Consider the following 14,139-nt stretch of genomic DNA (forward strand, 5'->3'; position numbering starts at 1 on the left):
GAGCCTCCGTCCGGAGGGCAGAAGACTGAGGAGGACATTGAGTGCAGCCAAGTGCCTGGCGTATGCAGCCGTGGGGCAAATCTCAACAAACAGCCACCAAAAAGAGATGATAGAGCAGGCCACATGGGGGTCTCAGGGCCCTGAGCTTCTCCTTTGGTGTCCCCTCACCAAGTGCTGCTGTGTCAGCCATGTTGTACTCCCCAGAGGTGGATGCTTCCAGAGGAGGTCACATCGTCATTAGGAGGCCACAGCACGTGGCTCCGTCCCAAGAAACAAACAAATCGAGGTAGAGTTTCTTATCGTTGAACGTTCCTCAGGTTTCTTTGCCACATTTTCATATTCAAATGTGTCACATGACTGATTCGCTGGCCGGCATGTTTTCCTATAAAGGTTTCATTTGCTGTGCTCCTGAATGTTAACATCAGCCGTCCGTCCACATCCTGCTGCGACTCCTCACTGGTTCTGCCTAAACGAGCCGTGCAAGAAGTTGAAAGCCCATGGGAGGCTCGTTCTCGATTTGACTCTCCGACTCGGCCCTTGTGAGTCCTTTGTGAGAGGTGAGTGCCGGGGTGGAGGGCACTGGACCTGGGGGGAGGGGTTGCTGTGAGCGCCGATGCCAGCCATCTGGGGTTAAAGATGACCTGCTGCTACACAGGATGAACGTGCTGGACATGGGGACCTAAAAAGTGGTGGCCACGCACTGCCGGGCACTTGGGGCCTAGCAGCTCAAATCCCAGCCGACAAGCTGCTAGTGGGATCTGTCGGTGTCTATAGAGAGAGAGTGATGTGCAAGGCACTATATAACAGACAGACAGTAGTAGTGTTAGGTATTATATCATAGGGCTATATAGACAAATGCAGACAGACAGACAATAGTACAAGGTGTTATATCTTAGAGATATATGGACAAATGCAGATGGATGAATGTGACAGACACTATATAATAGACAGGAGGGTAAAGTGCTGTATTATAAAGATATATTGACAAATACAGGCGGATGTGAAAGGCACTATATAATGGACAGTAGTGTAAGGTGCTATATCATAGAGGTATGTACACAAAAGCAGCTGGATTGATGTGAAAGGCACTATATAATAGATAAGTAGTAGTAGTGTAAGGTGCTATAACATAGAGATATATAGAGAAATACAGACAGACAAACGTGAAAGGCGCTATATGATAGATAAGTAGTGTAAGGTGCTATATCATAGCGATATATAGACAAATACAGAGAGGCAGATGTGAAAGGCACTATATAATGGACAGTAGTGTAAGGTGCTATATCATAGAGGTATGTAGACAAAAGCAGCTGGATAGATGTGAAAGGCACTATATAACATTTAGACAGTAAAGGTGTAAGATGCTTTATCATAGAGTTTTATAGAAAAATACAGAGGGGCAGATGTGAAAGGCACTATATAATAGACAGTAGTGTAACATGTTATATTGTAGAGCTATACAGACAAATACAGCAGATGTGAAAGGCACTATATAATAGATAGATAGGTAGTAGTAGTGTAAGGTGCATAGAGATATACAGACAAATTAGGGTTAGGGTTAGGGTTAGAGGTGGATGTGAAAGGCACTATATCATTCATATGCATAGACATAGATAAACAGACAATTGTGACAGGTACTACATAACAGATAGACCGATAGATCTGGAAGGCACTATATCATATATACTGTGTATGCAGATACAGATTAATGTGAAAAGCAAAGTAAAATAGCTAGGAAAGGTGCTGAAAGACAGACAGACAGAGCTGTAAGGCACTATATCATGCATTGTGTTTATAAGGACAGACGCTGAACAAATTGACTGACAGATATGAAAGACTGTAAAATTGAGAGATGGTGTGAAAGGCACTATATCATAGAAATGTATAGACAGATACAGACAGATAGATTTGAGAGATGCCACATTATTGGCACATATAATAAGGATAGATGCAGTGCAAAATAGACAGATGGGAAAGGCGCTATATAATTGAAAGATAGAAGAATTCAAGTTACTTTATTATAGACACATATAAAAAGCCGTGCGAGTCCTTTGCTCCAAAGTTGTCATTTTAAGTGCTTCATTTTCAAGGTAAGATAAAAAGCACAACTCAAGTAAGACCAACATGAAGAAGACTCGTCCAGCAGCAGCAGCAGCGACGCGGCCCAACGGCCGCCAGTGAAGGATCGACACTCGGCACACGACACTCGGCTCTGGCTCTGGCTGCTGTTGAGGCGTCCCCTGTGGGCCTGCAGCTCAAGCCAGTCAGATGTCCTCCTAATTTCTCCGCCGTCTACCCCGGGCTCACTTTTCACGTCTCCCTGATGCTCATTTCTGTTCGGAGTCACGGCTCAGTGCTTACGGATGATTTTGCTTGTATCAAACGGCTTATTTCAGGGACCTCAGTGAAATGTCCTCAGGGCTGCTTTGTTCAGATTCTGATTTTGATGTCACCATCCCTATCTGTAAGGGTGACGTGTCGAGCGCAGACCGAGCACCACAATAATTCTATCCAGACGGTGTTACCAGTGTGACTTTTATCTTCAGCTTTGGCCCCCCACTTGATTTTCTCACGTACAGGAAGGGCACTCCAGGCCGATGGTTAGCCTGTTCACACTGTCCTCACACCTAAGATGGCTGCTCTCGATGACATGTGCGTTGCTGGTGACAGTTTGTGTGTTTTCTGTGTGTTTCAGGTCCATCACTGGATGCCCAATGTGGCCCTTCTCCTTCATTCTTTTTCTCAGTGCAGGTGAGTCGTGTTTGATTTCTTTTCCCTGGTGACGCTGCCCCCTCAGTCTTTGAGCTGCAGGCCTTGGCACACACAATTAATGACAGAGGATTTTACTTGTTTATCCAAAGAAACTTTAGAAAGCCAAATTATGAGCGCACATTTAAAGTCTTCAGAAAGTACTTCACTTTAATCACATGTTCTTATAGATAGATAGATAGATAGATAGATAGATAGATAGATAGATAGATAGATAGATAGATATGAAAGGCACTATATGATAGATAGATAGATAGATAGATAGATAGATAGATAGATAGATAGATAGATAGATAGATAGATATGAAAGGCACTATATGATAGATAGATAGATAGACAGATAGATAGATAGATAGATAGATATGAAAGGCACTATATGATAGATAGATAGATAGATACTTTATTAATCCCAAGTCGAAATTCACATACAGTAATCCAGCAGCAGTATACTTATACAAAAAACAATATTAAATTAAAGAGTAATAAAAATGCATGTAAAAGCAGACAATAACTTTAAATAATGTTAACATTTACTCCCCCGGGTGGAATTGAAGAGTCGCATAGTGTGGGGTCTCCTCAGTCTGTCACTGAAGCTGCTCCTCTGTCTGGAGATGATCCTGTTCAGTGGATTATTAATGATTGACAGGAGTCTGCTCAGCGCCCGTCGCTCTGCCACAGATGTCAAACTGTCTAACTTTACTCCTACAATAGAGCCTGCCTTCTTAACAAGTTTGTCCAGGCGTGAGGCGTCCTTCTTCTTTATGCTGCCTCCCCAGCACACCACCGTGTAGAAGATGGCGCTCACCACAACCATCTGGTAGAACATCTGCAGCATCTTATTGCAGATGTTGAAGGACGCCAGTCTTCTAATGAAGTCTAGTCGGCTCTGTCCTCTCTTACACAGATCATCAGTGTTGGCAGTCCAGTCCAGTTTATCATCCAGCTGCACTCACAGGTATTTAAAGGTCTTTACCCTCTGCACAGTCACCTCTGATGATCACGAGGTCCATGAGGGGTCTGGTCCTCCTACAATCCACCACCAGCTCCTTGGTTTTGCTGGTGTTCAGGTGTAGATGGTTTGAGTCGCACCATTTAACAAAGTCCTTGATTAGGTTCCTATACTCCTCCTCCTGCCCACTACTGATGCAGCCCACCATAGCAGTGTCGTCAGTGAACTTTTGCATGTGGTGCAGCCTTGTGCTAAAAATCATCCCAATTCATATATCGCCTTTCATAAACTCGCCTTTCATAACCTATCATTTCCTAAGAAAATATCTGCCATCTTTCTTGAACACTCTTAGTTTAAAGGCTGTGTCCTCCTTCCTTGCTGGTGGGCAGCTGCCAGTCAAACACCACACCACACCCAGCCAGCTGTCAGTCAAACTTCTCACCCCGCCCAGCCTGCTCCCAGTCAAAGTTCTGACCCCGTCCAGCCTTCTACCAATCAAACATCTCACTTCACCCAGCCTCCTGCCAGTCAATCTTACCACCCAGCTCAGCCTGCTATCAGTCAAAGCTCTGACCACACCCAGCCTGCTGTCAATCAAAATTCTCACCCGGCCCAGCCTGCTGTCACCCATTGTTCTAGACATTTTTGCAAATTTATTACAAATAAAAAAGTGACACAAGCGTTCAGACCCTTTACTGTGTTCTCTTAACCCACCTGGATTTGGGGATTTTTCTGCCATTCTTCTCTGCAGATCCTCTCAAACTCGGTCAGGTACGATGGAGAGCAGCAGTGGACGGCCAGTGTCAGGTCTCTCCAGAGATGTCCAATTTGTGGTCAACTCCAAGCTCTGGCCTGGGCCACTGAAGGACAATCGCAGCAGTTGAAAAACATTCAGATTCTGAAAACAGTCATTTGTTTGTTTTACCTCAGTGACCCCAGCCTTGACCCTTGACCTGCCTCGCACACTCACACACAGAGACACATAAATAAGTGACTCAAAATGAGTAAGTAGTAAAGAATACATTGATCAAATAAAAAGGAAAAAACTATTAAACACCCAGCTCGTTCGCAAAAACCCTCCCTGATAACCCCAATGGCGACAAACAAGTAGCACCCGACCGACTCACCTGGACAAGCAGGCACAGGACAGGCACACACATCGGAATAGAAGCTGAAATCCCGCGTCTGATACGTAGTCCAGAGGTGGGGCGAAGCGCAGAAACACAAAAGACGCACTTTCTGTCAGCTTCCTCTGGTGTGCCAAACCTTAACTCACCCAGCAGCCCCAGCGGCAACCCCAGCCAATGACCAATGGAGGAGTCCTACTGGGGGCTGCTGGGATTTGTAGTTCATTTGGGCTCCTGTGTCGTCTTTACTTTGTAAACCTTCAGCCCAGTCTGAGGTCCTCAGCACTCTGAGCAGATCTTCATGAAGGAGATCTCTGTGCTAGTGAACCCTCACTGGTCTCCCAGTCGCTGATGCTGCCACCACCACACTTCACCACTGGACGGGCCCGCTCTCCTCCAGGCGTGATGCTCATCTTGGGTTCATCAGACCAGAGAGTCTGCAGGGGTGTATCTGTGTGGGAGTCCAGAAGGGCAAACTCATCTGTCCTTATAACTCTGAAGTATCTTCCATCCTGGCTGGGATGCCTGTCTATCCTTACAAGGATTATTGGATATGGTAGTAGACCCCAGCGCCCCACCATTATTACATCCCACGTGGGTATAAACAACATGGAGCTCAAATACGCGGTTCACGTACAAAAAGCGCGGGGTGAACGCCAAACTCCCCATCCGAGTTGTGCTTTGGTCCAGTGTTCCACAGGGTGGGGCGTAAAGATCTCCCACATTTTGAAGGTGTATAAAAATGAAGAAAGCTATCTAATAAAAACTTGTCGATATTTCTGAAAAGTACAAAAAAAAAAAAGTTTTGTTTTAAAAGTCATATCAGACAATTGGCGGCCATCACTGTCCGGGTCATCTCAGGTGTTGATTTCCTGTCTGATTCTTTTCCTCAAATCCTCAAGAGATCGAGGACGATGTTTGAAAACCTTTTCCTTTAGGTGTCCACAAAGAAAAAAAAAGTCCCATGGGCTTAAATCTGGTGACTGTGGCGGCCACCTCATGTCTCCCCTTAAAGAGATCAGGGAACGTCTCCCTCAACACTCCGAGCGAATGTCATGCTGTGTGAGCCGAGGCCCCGTCCTGCTGAGTCCACACACGTTCTGTCCTCGGTCTGCCAGGTGATTTTCTTTTCTGTGTCGACCCAGTTAGAAATCTGTAACAAAATCGTTTTCCGATCCGGTAGAGATGCGTTTTGATCAAGCACAAACCGTTTTACGGAGCGCTCTCTACGTCGCTGTTCTCATAATACGCTTGATGATGGGTACTGGAAACGGTCAAGCCTAACCTACCGAGCGAGACCACCTACCCCAACCTCTCTACCCCCACTACAGCCCACACAGTTCTTCCTCGAAATGTGGGAGATCTTCTGCAAGACTTCCTGTCCTGGCTGAGGTTCGGTTTCTTGTTTTTGTCCTTTCTGTTCATTTCTTTTGTGTCATTTATTGAGGTCACTTTTGTTAATTCTATGCTTTGTTTCTATGTTATGTGCCTTGTGTTTGGTGGGCGGTTCCCCCAGAGGAGTGGTCACCTGCCCATCACCACCAGGGACCGCCCCCGCAGCCCTATAAAGGTGAGGGTTTCTCAGTTCCTGGCAGTTCATTTGAATGCGCTAGTGGGGGTCCGTGAGTTCATCTTCTTGATTTTTATTTTCCAACCACTCTATTTTGATATCGTATTGGGATTTTTGTTTTTTCTCTGGGCTGCCTTGTAGGCAACTCCATTTTGGCTTTTGTGCCCCACAGAGCCCATTTTCTTACAGAGTAATTTTGGATAATAAATGTTTCATTAATGAAGACCCTGTATTTGCCCTCTCACTAGCCAGGTTTTGAGGATTATACCCTGTATTTCCATCCATCCATTATCCAACCACCTATATCCTAACTACAGGGTCACAGGGGTCTGCTGGAGCCAATCCCAGCCAACACAGGGCGCAAGGCAGGAAACAAACACCGGGCAGGACACACACTAGGGACAATTTAGGATCGTGGGAGGAGACACGGGGAGAACATGCAAACTCCAAGCAGGGAGGACCTGGGAAGCGAACTCAGACGGGTCTCCTTACTGCGAGGCAGCAGCGATACCACCACGCCACCGTGCTGCCCACCCTGTATTTCTAGTGGCCATTTCCTGAAGTTATTTGGACTGTTTTTGCTCTTTTAATTTGGTGCGGCTGAAACACAACACCAGCACCCCTCCATTATTACATCCCATATTAGTAACAAACCATACGGATCTCGAATACAAAGAGCGGGAGGTAAACGAGCGGCCATTTGCACCAAACTCCTTTTGTGACATAAAGCCAGCGGTTCTACGTGAGGCGAATTCCTTCCCTGGCCAGGTCGACTTGTCCACATCCCCGTGACATCACATTCTCACCATGTGCTCAAGTCAGTTTCTTTTTTGAAGTCCTTTTTGTTCATTTTTGTGCCATTTATTTATATCAATGTTACGTTTGTTACTTATCTGCATTGTTTTCCTTGCCTGTGTTAGGTGTCTTTTATCTGCCCATCACCACCAAGGACCACCCTCAGCCCTACAATAGGGTTTCCCACAATTCCTGGTGGTTCTTCTCGACTGCACTATGGCGGTTGGGGAGCGCTGCTTGTGTCCTTTGCTTGTGCTTATCGTGATTGGTGGATTTTGGACCTCTTGCTCTCTTATGTTTTCCTTTTTCCTTGTGTGCTCTTCTGGGCTTCCTTCAGTTTTGAAGAATGCGTCTTTTTATTTTGATAAAGATCCTGTGTTTGCCCACATATCTAGCCAGGGTTTGAGAGTGTCATATAGTGGGCATTTTGGAGAATTGCAGGACGTTTTAGCCCTGAAGTTGTCACCCAGGCATATGTGTGCAGGTTACAAGTGCTGGCAAACTGCTCATTTATTCAGTGCTTGCCATCCCCTGTGGCTTCACCCGCGTAGAAGTGAAACAATAAACACAAAGCAGAGGGAAGTTACACTCCAAAACGCAGAAGAAGACCGACTCTCGACTCCAGACGTCACGCTTCCCTCTTCCCTCGACCCGCAGCCTCTCTCTCAGGTTAGCGCGATTATATCAAACTCTGATTCTTAGCACGATGAGGGAAGTCACAAAATCAACCGGAATGTTCAAGCAAATTATAGAACAAAACCCATTAAGTAGTTCTCTCGTGAAACGTGGACAGACAGACAGACAGATGTTGGATTTTGTAGACATAGAGATAACAAGGAGGCATCAGCAGAAGTACAACACCACACTGGTGAGGCCTCATCTGGAGTCCTGGGTGCAGTTTGGGTCTCCAGGCTATAAAAAGGACATAACAGCACAAGAGAAGGTCCAGAGAAGAGCGACTAGGCTGATTATGGAAGGCTACAGGGGATGAGTTAAGGGCTCATTTATACTTCACGCTCAGAACGCGTACGCCCGCATCATGGCTGCCACGCGTTCCCAGCGTTCATTTCACGCGTCCTCTGAGCAGGTCCTCAGAAATTAACGCGACACGTGCGTGAGTTGCAGTACCAGCAAAAGTCGGGGGGCGCAGTGTGCTAAAAGTCGGAACGTGACGTCAGAGTCTCTGTTTACTATCTACATGTGACAGCAATCCTCTATGGAGATCCTTCGGGGATCGATGTGCGCACTTTGCTGTTTGATGAATGGCTCAAATACAGCGCTACACATTATGTTGCCGATGTGAAGTTGCAAAAAAAAAAAATAGACAGCACAAAAGATGGTATGTGAGACTTTTAAAATGTATCGTGTCATTTATATATGTCTTTTTTACTTTTTTGGGGATTTGGTGCCGCTAAAATGACGCGAGTGTATGTGTGTGCTTGAATTCACCTTGCGATGAGCTGAGGCCTCGTCAAGGGATTGCTTCTCACTCGTGTCCAATGCTTCCTGGAATGGACACATACATCCCTGGATTTATGGATTTAATCAATAAACATCCTTTTCAGAGATATTGCGGTAAGGTGTTATCGGAATTTAATAGGTGTTTTAGGCAATTCACAACACAGAGAAGCCGAACCTGTTCTCACCACGATAATATCTCGCACTGCCACCTGGTGGATTCCTCCAGATTTATGTAAAGAACGCGCGCAAGTATAAACACTACAACGCTTGCGTAGCAGGAGCGTCCGCTGCAGCATGCGTCGCGTCGCGTGAAGTATAACTTAGGAGGAAAGATTAAAAGAGCTGAGCCTTCACAGACATGGAGAGGAGACCTGAGTGAAGTGTTTAACATGATGAAGGGAATCAGTTCAGTGGATCGAGATGATGATTTTAAAATGAGTTCATCAAGAACACGGGGACACAGCTGGAAACTTGTGAAGGGTAAATTGTCTTCATACAGAGAGCCACAGACACTTGGAGTAAGTGACCGAGTCGTGCTGTAGACATTTCAAAACTCGACTCGATGTTATTTTGGAGCAACTGGGGGCTTTGCCTCCCTGCTCGCTTTGCTCTACAACCCTCTAAACCTGCAATTTGCGTCTCTGACGCTCGCGTATGCGGATTTCACTTTCACCAAATAACAAATCTTTTATTTCTCCCCGATACGCCACTTCATTGGGAAGAAACACAACTTCTCCCTGATGGCAACATGAATCAGACGATCTACGAGTCTCCAAATTAAAGTTTAAAGCCAAACAATATCTATATATTTCTGTCATATCACGTATGTCCATATATTCGATCTCTTTTCGCTTTTACCTTTTTTGTCAATATCGCATAACGTGTTTGGAATGACATCGTGACAATGCAACGTATAACTGTCCGTGAGTGAATATCGTTTCTTTCTCTTTACACAAAATGTGTCTAACAATAGAATTCACACCAATGAGTGATGTGAATTGTGTGCGTGGCTGTAAATGTTTCAGATGTGGGCGGGACTTTTCAAAATCTCTTTGTATAAAATCTCGTCTCACGGGGATTACACTTTCACCAAACAACCAATCTTTTAATTCTCGCCGATAAGACTCTTCATTGGGAAGAAACATTACTTCTCCCTGATGGCAACACAAATTAGACGATCTACGAGTCTCTGACTTAAAGTTTAAATCCAAACATCTCTTTTCGCTGTTCTGTTATTTCACACGGTAATAATTTCCATTTGTCTGCACTAATGCGATCTTTATTATCATTTTTTTGAGACTTTTGAATTGTTGTACTTCCATTATCTCCAACCTGCTCTGCATGTGCATTGCACCAACGTTTTTGAATTCTTTACGACGTTTGTCTTCTACTCTTTGTCTTTTATTTCCGGACCCAGGTGTGGTTAAATCTCTTGGCACAAAGTCTCATCTCGCGGGACGTGAAAGTGTCTCTCTGAGAAGGTCACATCTCGACTCCTTCCAAGATGTTTTTATTGTAATAGAGAGAGTAAGTGGAAACACTGGCAAGCTTTAATGGACAGAATGGCCTGTTCTCGTCCAGATTGCTCTAATGCTGTAAAGAATACAACGCTTGAGCTTCAGCGGATTAGTCAGAGTAATAGCAGCGTGTTAAAAGTCGTGCTCCATTCTGTTTCATCGTCGCTTATCTCTTGATCACTAATGATAATAGGCTTTGTCACAAAATGTACTTTTTTTTTTTTGAATAATGAATGTTGTGTCATCGGCTCATTTCGGATTTATTGTCACGAGTACAAAGATCAAAGGGACTCCGATTCGCACACCTGGCCTACACGCGCCACACCGCCATTGTCCTGAATCACACTCAGCAGGTAATGATGAGTAAAGCAGCCACGCTTCACAAAATAAGCAGCAACATTCAGTTCACGTGTGAGTTCACAATCTGCAAGTCTTACTAAAAAGAGAATTTCTGGAGTTTTAAGCAATTTTCGGGTGGTGGAAAGAAAGACACATTAAAGCTCCTTAAGAATTTCCCAACACCATACTCTTCTTTTGGACCCGTAACTATCTCAGAAAAGGTTCCAGAGTGAAGGAGGAGACGGTCTGTTATCAATTCAACGGGGCACAACTCAGGCTGAGGTGAGACAAGAAGATAAAAAGCGAGGCAACGCAGTTGCTGTCCCAATTACCGTCATGGCCCTAATATAAGACTACCCTGATTATAAGACGACCTCCACTTTTACAGCAGCTCTGGTAGTCCCATTCACAGGGGACATCACTGAATTGCCCCAATTAATCGACGGTAATCTAGTGACATTTTACAACTGAGCAAGATTAAAAATTGTGATCAGCCATACTTTGAATGTTTTCACGCCGAACAAAGAGCCCAATATTCCTGATACAGTCGGCTTGAATGGAGGACCAGCTTGGAAAACAGTAAGCGACATTAAAACATCTGTGAAGTTACTTGTTTCACATAATCCACATGCCGAGTTTCCAGTCCCGTGCTCTTGATGTCTCAAACTCTTGTATCACTACTAAAATACGGTGAAATCAAAACTTCCAGAAAACGACAGAAGTGCATAAAAGCGAAACGCGTTCCAGCAAGTTTGAGTGTTTAAAATGAAGAGGGCGATGAATGGGGGTCTTCAGTCCTAAAAGCTCAACCCCATCTGCATGTCCTTCACTGTCAGGCACTACTCTCCTTTTTCATGGACGTCTCGGACCACGTACAAATCGGGTTACGACCTAAAAGTTGGCCAAACTTTTGCCTCTGTTCACACGCTCGGGTGACGAAGTTTCCGTTCCGGTACGTACGCGCCGATGATTTCCGTACGTGTTCAGGCAGTTAAAGAATGTTCCGGGCTTGTTTTTAAAGAGACGCAAGCTAAGTTTTCTCTGTTCAAAGTTTTCTCAGTGTTATTCAATGTTTTTATATTTAGTTTACTATTACGCTGTGCATTCAGTGGTATTATTAACTATTTTTGTGTTTAAAAATCTTTAAAAGAAATATATTTACATACAGCTCGTTTAGTCTGGAACGGATTAATTGTATTTACAGACAATCCTATGGGGGAAATGACTTCGGGTCACAACCAAATCGGGTTAGGACCGGAGTTTTGGAACAAATTACGGTCGTGACCCAATGTTCCATTGTATTTTGCAAAAGTTTACTGACATATGCGTGCGTTTTGGACATTGTGAGCATACGTCCGGATAACTGACATGTGGATTTTGTGACACTTTTTTTTTTTCCATGGATATTTTATTAAAATGTTTGCTGCTGGGGCAGCACGGTGGCGCAGTGGGCAGCGCTGCTGCCTCACAGTAAGGAGACCCTTAAGGGTTCGCTTCCCAGGTCCTCCCTGCCTGCGTGGAGTTTGCATGTTCTCCCCGTGTCTGCGTGGGTTTCCTCCCACAGTTCAAAGACATGCAGGTTAGGTGACTTGGCAATCCTAAATTGTCCCTGGTGTGTGTGTGCCCTGCGGTGGGCTGGCGCCCTCCCCGGGGTTTGTTTCCTGCCTTGCGTCCTGTGCTGGCTGGGATTGGCTCCAGCAGACCCCCGTGACCCTGTAGTTAGGATATAACGGATGGATGGATGGATGGATGTTTGCTGCTGTTCCACTTTGATCCTCGCTGACCCTCGCTGGCCCCCATTGAAGGCCACTGTATTAACTCCTGTGACCACTAGGGGGCATTGCAGCACACTGGACACAACCACACAGACACAAGCCCCAGGTGTAAACATGAGGTGTTAATAAACACAATCATCCAATCAGATTCTTTCTTTGTTTCTTTCTTTCTTCCTCGATCGCTTCTCTTCCTCTCCTCCCAGTCGAGCTTTGTCTGCCCTCCACACCCACCGCCAATTTGCCTGGATGACGTCAAGTGGCTCTTTCTGTCTTAGACCCGGGAGTACTTTGGGTGCCTTGGCATAGCCTGTTGAAAGCACATCCAGTTCAAACAGAAGTACCACAAAGTAGGGACCACGTATCCCAGCAGCACCCCCTGGCAGCCTCCATGGGACGTTACAGAGCTGCACTTCAGACTCCAGTTCCCAGCATGCCTTGCATGTGTCGCCCAGAGAGGCTGATATCTAGCAGGTCGGAGGAGTAGGTAGCCCTGCCAGGTTGTCTTTCCCCGTCCTTCCTCCTTACTGACCTCCCAGCTGGTTGAGGGTCTTCAGTCCATCGCTGCCAGGAAGCCAATGTGCCCACCTGTAAATTGGCATGTTTATCAGTCTACTGGCTAGGCCAGGAAACATCTTGCCCTTCTTTGTGCCCACTCTGTGCCATGGTCTCCTGGCTAGGTAAGGGATTGGAACCCATCCCAACAGGGACACACTCTGTTCTTCATGAAAACGTAAGATTAGTGGGTTTTCTCAGCCATCACTACAAACAACACGGGCTAAGTGCCATGTCTGACCACTTTGGAGTTGACTATTCCACTAAGGGGAAATTTCACAGACCCCCATTTGGGCGTTCTCTTCCCAGAAAGGACCACAAACACATGGCACATGTGACCTAGGAGTGTAGTGGTGAGTAGGACTCACGTGCAATGGAAAAACCTCGTCACTGCCATTTTGTAAAAAATTAACTTTTTAGTGTTTGGAGTTACTCGCTCATTCCTGATGTTATAAGGTAGAGGCGATGACCAAATATGTCTTCATTCCAGTCATAGCACGATCGAAGAAGCTCATTTTACATACGGCAAGACAAAAACCTCTCCACTGACCAATGAGGAAGGACCGCCTACCAATGAAAACGTCAGGTTTACGGTCACGTGATTTAAATGGCAGGTGTTGTTGAACAATATCGTGTACGTGAGATCTAGAGATCGGTAATTATACTGTAGGGGCGAAAACTTGAAAGACGTGACATACACGAGGTTTTTCCAAAGTTGGTGAGAGGCCCGTAGGGAGCCTCAATTCTCACACTTGACGTTATTTTCAAGGAATTAGGCAAACATGACTGGCGAGTTTATTGGGGTGAATGGCCTGTTCAGATCATCTGATGTTCTTTGACAGGCCTGTTTATCACAAACTGGGCTCTGATGAAATCCAAAGCCTTCATGACCTCTTAATAATAATAATAATAATAATAATAATAATAATTCTTTACATTTATATATCACTTTTCTAACTACTCAAAGCACTTTGGTGAGGGTGGAGCCACCTCAGCTGCCACTAATCTGCAGCATTCACCTGGGTGATGAGTCGGCAGCCATTTTGTGCCACTGCCCTCATCACACATGAGCTATAAGGGGATGACTGGAGGGAGGGGGGGCATTGCAGGCAGTTTAGCCAGGACATTGGGATACCCCCAGCTCTTTATGAAGGATGCCCAGGGATCCTTAAGGACCACAGAGAGTCAGGACCTCAAGTTTAACATCTCTTCTGAAGGATGGTGCCACTATATACACACAGCGTCCTCGTCACTGCACTGAACCACATTCAAACCACAGGGTAAG

General features: G+C 45.4%; 1 protein-coding gene across 1 annotated transcript in view; it reads left to right on the forward strand.

Moving 5' to 3' along the window:
* Nucleotides 1–502: 502 nt before the first annotated feature.
* LOC120526938 (macrophage mannose receptor 1-like) overlaps nucleotides 503–14,139 on the forward strand; it is a 58,334-nt gene continuing 44,697 nt past the window's right edge. Inside the window, exons 1-2 of the mRNA XM_039750039.1 lie at nucleotides 503–557; nucleotides 2,696–2,751. Of these exons, the coding sequence (XP_039605973.1) occupies nucleotides 2,715–2,751 (37 nt within the window). The 5' untranslated portion in view covers nucleotides 503–557; nucleotides 2,696–2,714. The remainder of the gene's footprint in view (nucleotides 558–2,695; nucleotides 2,752–14,139) is intronic.

Source organism: Polypterus senegalus, chromosome 3, assembly GCF_016835505.1.
Source record: "Polypterus senegalus isolate Bchr_013 chromosome 3, ASM1683550v1, whole genome shotgun sequence".
In the NCBI taxonomy this organism is placed as follows: Eukaryota; Metazoa; Chordata; class Cladistia; order Polypteriformes; family Polypteridae; genus Polypterus; species Polypterus senegalus.